A 5,899-nucleotide genomic window follows, 5' to 3' on the forward strand; every position below is an offset into this window, starting at 1 on the left:
CCAACAGGCCAAGTACCACGAGGACTTTGAGCGGGCGCGCGGCCGAGGCTGCACGCCGGGATTGGACGAGCCCAGCATGGAGCGCTACCAGAGAGCCAATCAGATGATGGGAGAGGCGGGATACGGCAAAGGGATCCACCCACAGGCGATGGAGATGGACAGACGGCCAGGAGGCATCATCGTAGGTCAGTGAGCTCGCCCTCACTTTAGCTCCACTGTTTTCAGCCCACATGGACACATGCAGCCTTTTGTTTTCCTTTCATAATGATCTTCTTTTATTGGAGCTGAAATCTCCCTCTGAGAGACTTCTAGTTCTGCTCATTGAGTCCATGTAAACACTTTCCCTCCCGTCTGAAGACCTGAAGGTGTGGAGGACCGACCCGGGCTCCATCTTTGACTGTGACCCTCTGGAGGACGACGTCCAGTCCAAGAGCCTCCGCAGGATGTCTGGTACTTCACCTGACTCACGGAAAACAAACTGAACCAGACCGGCTTTCTGTTTCTTCAGTGTTCACTTTGAAGATGGAGATGTTTACTTATTGTCAACAGATCCATAGAGAAGATTCAAACCGATATGATGAATACGTTTGTTTTTAAAGATCCAGTAGGAACCAATGGGCTGACAGTCACAGACAGGAAGTCAGACATTATTGAGAGACGCACAAACACCTTTTGTTCTCATGGTGATTTGTTGACAATAATAGAAAAACGTCCCAAGTCTTTAAACATGTTTTATGTATCTTTGTTTGTTCTTATTAGATTATTATTTATTATTCTTCCTCTTCCTCTTCCTCTCCTGCGCTGCCCCCTGGTGGTGGTCGACTGTCAGAGCGGGTCGAGCGCCGGCCGCTCTCCCAGCAGTCCGTCAGCTCGCTGACTTCTGACCTCTGGGACCACAGCAGCGCCGAAACCCCCGGTATCATCTCCTTCTCTCATTTCATCTCCTTCTCTCATTTCATCTCCTTCACTCATATCGTCTCCTTCTCTTATTTCATCTCCTCTCATTTCATCTCCTCTCATTTCATCTCCTTCACTCATATCATCTCCTTCTCTCATTTAATTTTTTTCTCTCATTTCATCTCCTTCACTTCCCCCGATATCTTCCCTCATATCGTCTCCTTCACTTCCCCTGGTATCTTCCCTCATATCGTCTCCTTCCCTCATATCGTCTCCTTCACTTCCCCCGGTATCTTCCCTCATATCGTCTCCTTCCCTCATATCGTCTCCTTCACTTCCCCTGAACACTAACAGGATGAGGGTGAACCGGACGGTGGAGCACACCAGCATGTCTTTTCCTTTCAGTCTGTGATCCATAAATAAGATTAACTCTCCTCTCAGGTTCTTCTAACAGTTTGAGGAGGCTCCTCTCTCCACCACACAGAGGAGGAGGAGGAGGAGGACAACGTGTCTCATATTGTGTCCGTCTGTCTGTCCTTGTGTTCCAGCTCCGGTCCTCCCTGGAGCGTACCATCAGGGCGTCCACATGCAGCAGCAGCAGCATCACCACGGCTACATGCACCAGACCAGCATGTCGTCCGTGAGATCCGTCACCTCCCCGCCGCACGCCGCCGCCATGGTACGGTCCAGCATCTCAGGGGTTTTATTTCATTTGAAATGTATTTTTTTAATTGTATTTGTTAAGTGGTATTTTGTATTTATTTTATTGTTTATTATTTATTATTTATTTTAGGATAAATATCGCTGGTTTCGTGCAGCTGTTATAATGATCATAATGTGTAGTGACAGATGTTAAATATTACTATAAATGTCTTTTATTATGAAGGATTAATGCACATTTTCCATAAGATCTATGAAGAATATGCTTTTGACAGAATATGAAAATAATAGACAACATAATAACATAACTGGGGATTAATTATGTCACATTTTATTTGGATTATATATAATACAAAATGGCCTTTTTTTAGATTTGATTTATTTAAATTCCCCTATTTGATGTTATTATATTTATTAAACTTGTTCTGTGTATATATATATATATATATACATATATATATATATATACATATATATGTATATATATATATATATATATATATATACATGTATATATATATATATATACATGTATATATATATATATACATGTATATATATATATATATATATATACATGTATATGTATGTATATATGTACATATATGTTAACCTAAATCTGAGGCAGATAAAAAGGTCAAAATAAACTCAATACAAGAACAATAGATGAGACAATAAAACCAATCGAGACAATAACAACAAACTAAAAAGATTAAAACAATCTAAACAAAATAAAATTCAATAAAATAAAATAAAAGAAAGCAAAACAAAAGAAAGCATATACAATGAAATAAAATACAAAAAAACATACAAAATAAAATAAAACAAAAATATACAAATTAAATAAATCGCAAGAAAATAAAACGTGAAACAAAACAAAAAAATAAATAAAACGAAACAAAATAAAAAGCAGCTTTCAGTTCCCCGTCATTGGAACTGTATGAACAGGATCCAGAGAATACCTTTGCTGAATACACTTGTTGTAAGTCGCTTTGGATAGAAGCGTCTGCTAAATGACTGCGATGTGCTGTAATAAGGGGTCACATGTCAAACCCCCCCTCTGGTCCTGCAGCGGGTCTACCGGGCGCTCTACGACTACGCGGCTCAGGACCACGACGAGGTGTCCTTCAGGGACGGCGACGTCATCGTCAACGCTCAGGCCATCGACGAGGGCTGGATGTACGGCACCGTGCAGCGCACCGGCAAGTCGGGCATGCTGCCGGCCAACTACGTGGAGTTCTGCAACTAAGACCCGCCCCCTCACTGTCACTGTTAACCAATCAGCAGTCGGGGACGTTCTCCGCATTCCAGGGACACGGTGACGTCACAGCTGGACTACGGTGAACGTCACAGACTGCTGATTCAATGTGAGGACGAGGTTTCATCACGTTAAAGGAACAGTAGTGAGTTGTTTGAGGTACTTCTACTTAGTCAGAGTACTACTACAGTAGATGTACTACTGCTTCAGAAAGGTCTGTCTGACAGCAAGTTAAAGAGGTGAAAATACTCTGAATATAGCATTAAACTTAAACTGATATAGATTCCTTTAGTGTCTAAAATGCGTCCACATCAGTACATCTACTGTAGTAGTACTCTGACTCAGAAGAAGTACCTCATACACTTCTAAACTACTGTCCCTTTAAAGAGGAAAGGAAAGAAGGAAAGTTTAAATCTAGCATGCTGTCGACAAGTTATGTCAAACATCACAACTAGAGGAGGAAGGAGATGCATGAGGAGAGAAGTCATCTATAAATGAACTGCTGCAACAAACTCCATCATACTCTTCACTCGTTCATTGTTCACCTGTGGAGTACGATGGTGTGTGTAGTGGAGGTCTAGTGTGGGGGCAGGTGGGTCTGATTCTCGGGCTAAAAGGTTTCATTTGTTTCTTATTGTAGTTAAATCCAGTGACGTCTCACACAGCTCCTTTAAAAACACACAATGAGCCACATTGCACTTCAAACACTCAGTAGAGCAGCAAAGCTGGATTCATCCGCCGCAGAAAATAGTCCCCTATAGAATATACATGTGTGTGTGTGTGTGTGTGTGTGTGTGTTTGTAAAAGATTTACATCTCCAGTAGGAACCAATGGGCTTTGAGCTGAGACACAGACAGGAAGTCAGACCGTATTAACAGACGGACTGTTTGGACAATAAGAAGAACGTGTTGACCTGTTTAAGGACGGAGGAGAGTTAAAGAGGAGCAGAGAATAAAGAGTTCATAACATTCTGTGACCAAAGGAAGGAGGGACGAGTTTTTAAGAAGTCAACAATAACAAAATAAAATAGGATCAACGTTTAGAGTTGACTCAGTTATTTATTCTGAGTTTTACTTTGAAGGGTCACACAGCTTGTCACCAGCCTCTGTGTGTGTGAAGGACTTCATAACTCACTGTGTCTCTTTCTGTTTCTCTTCTTCATCTCGGTCAAACATGAGTGTGATGATTGGACACACAGAGACGGTGAGACGTGGACTGAAGGTCTGAACACGCTGTGTGAGACTGTTTTCCCGCCTAAAGTTCTATTCTACCTGTTTCTATCCAGTAAGTCGTGTTTTTAGGCTTCGTTGTCTTGCCGTGTTTTGGTTGCATCCCGGTCGTGTAGACGAATAAAAACACTTCACTCCGCCATGATTTGTCATTCTAGCTGGAGAGCGTTTTTGGATTTCATAAATACTAGATGCAATAGAATATGATTTACTGAGTATTCGTACGTTAACTGTGTTGATTTTTGGAAGAGGCGCTTCTGTGTTGTTTTATAAAAATCTTGCATTTGAGGATTTTTTTGGCTTCTTTGTAAAGTTTTTGATTTAGTCTGTACGTCATCACAGATATTACTAAGTTTATTTACACATTATTTGACATTATATATCACTCATTCTCAGTTGTGTTTTGTTTGCCATATGATAATTACAGTGTGTTTCATGTGGTAGAAATAAAAACAGATAATTCAAACAAAGTCAAGTTTGGTTCTTCTCATCTTAGATAGTGTTAATCAATGTATACACATATTACAATTACTATGTGCTAATATATATGGGCATCAACTGTGGACTTACTTGAGAAATACAATACATTAAGGACTGTTAAGAGCTAGAATAAAATAAAATCATAATTTAAATCATATGCCCAACACAAGTGGTTTCAATCCAATGTTTCAAACTACTAGAAAACATTGCCTGTTTTATTGTGTTTACAAACATATACAGATATAGACAAACCATTAGAAATCATTTTGATAGCTGCTATTATTTGTATACTAATAAACAATCCATCAACTAGTTTGTTCCACTCTTTTATTTTAAAATTGAGTACAGTAACTTCCCTTTTTTTTTTTACATCTGAAACAGTTAATGTACCTTTTTATGTTATATTTATCGTTGTATTTATATTTATAGTCAAATTATAGAAAATATTTTGGGTAAAATTGGGTAATTTTAGCAGCAGTCGTAAAATAAATATTGTTTGATTCTGTTTGATTTCCGGCCGGCCTGTACTTCCGGTGTTTCGTCGAAATCAGTTCCCCCATAGATTTGTGTTTCCACCGAAATGTAACCTGAACCCAGAGTCCTGTTGATGTTCCTCTTAAAACAAATACTTAACTTCAAACTAGTCTTAGTCTGACGGCAACTATTTAACTTAACAACGCCTAACCACAACGTAACCAAAGTCGCTGAAGACAGGGTTCAGAGAGGGACAATCTGAGCGGGTAACAGACTTCACCACAACACCTACTGGTCCGTATCTTTTGCGCATGCGTCGTTATAATACTAGTACCGGAAGCGGCTCTCACATAGCCTGGCTGTCTCTCTACACACTGACTGAGAAAACGCACTGATTTCGGCTTCAAAAATGATGAAGTATCTCCCTAAACTGCTGCTGCTCGCGCTGTTAGCCTTCCCGGCGACCCTCCTCATCAAAGGTAAGACTTAAATATGGCGGCTCACGGTGGTTGAGCTGTGTTTAATTAGCTAATGAGCTTCAACATGCTAGTTTTAGCTAGCTCGACTAACGGAAAGCCTTTGACATGTGCTAGCTCAAAGTAACTGGATATATAAAAACGAGGTGCTTTTTCACTCTTTCGTTGAGTTTATAACATATTTAAATGAAGCGCTCTCTTATTGTTAATGTTAAATAGTCGACGTTTATAATGCATCGTGTGCAAATTCATGCCGTATATCCGCCTGCTTAGACTGACGTGTCCTTAGCCTGTTAGCTGTTAGCATCGGAGCTAACTAGCTCTGTTAGCTGTTAGCCTCGGAGCTAAGTAGCTCTGTTAGCTGTCACTCAGTCATCTCAGAGGTAAATATTGTTCTTTTTACTGTATTCATATGTGAACATATG

The 5,899-nt window shown here is 40.1% G+C and overlaps 1 protein-coding gene across 5 annotated transcripts in view; it reads left to right on the forward strand.

The window, feature by feature from the left end:
• The window catches only part of LOC137872075 (nebulin-like), a 44,423-nt gene extending 39,909 nt beyond the window's left edge, over window positions 1-4,514 (forward strand). For 2 of the 5 annotated variants that reach the window (XM_068710306.1, XM_068710305.1), the window contains 3 exons: window positions 8-185; window positions 358-450; window positions 830-1,538. In XM_068710306.1, the coding sequence (XP_068566407.1) occupies window positions 8-185; window positions 358-450; window positions 830-1,248 (690 nt within the window). In that variant the 3' untranslated portion in view covers window positions 1,249-1,538. Of the gene's footprint in view, window positions 1-7; window positions 186-357; window positions 451-829; window positions 1,577-2,629 lie in introns of those variants that run through there. The other 3 variants (XM_068710308.1, XM_068710309.1, XM_068710310.1) reach the window with 3 other exon arrangements.
• Window positions 4,515-5,899: the final 1,385 nt, after the last annotated feature.

This window comes from Cebidichthys violaceus, unplaced genomic scaffold (genome assembly GCF_023349555.1).
Source record: "Cebidichthys violaceus isolate CVI_PGR_0920_01 unplaced genomic scaffold, fCebVio1.0.p SCAF_15, whole genome shotgun sequence".
NCBI classification, from domain to species: Eukaryota; Metazoa; Chordata; class Actinopteri; order Perciformes; family Stichaeidae; genus Cebidichthys; species Cebidichthys violaceus.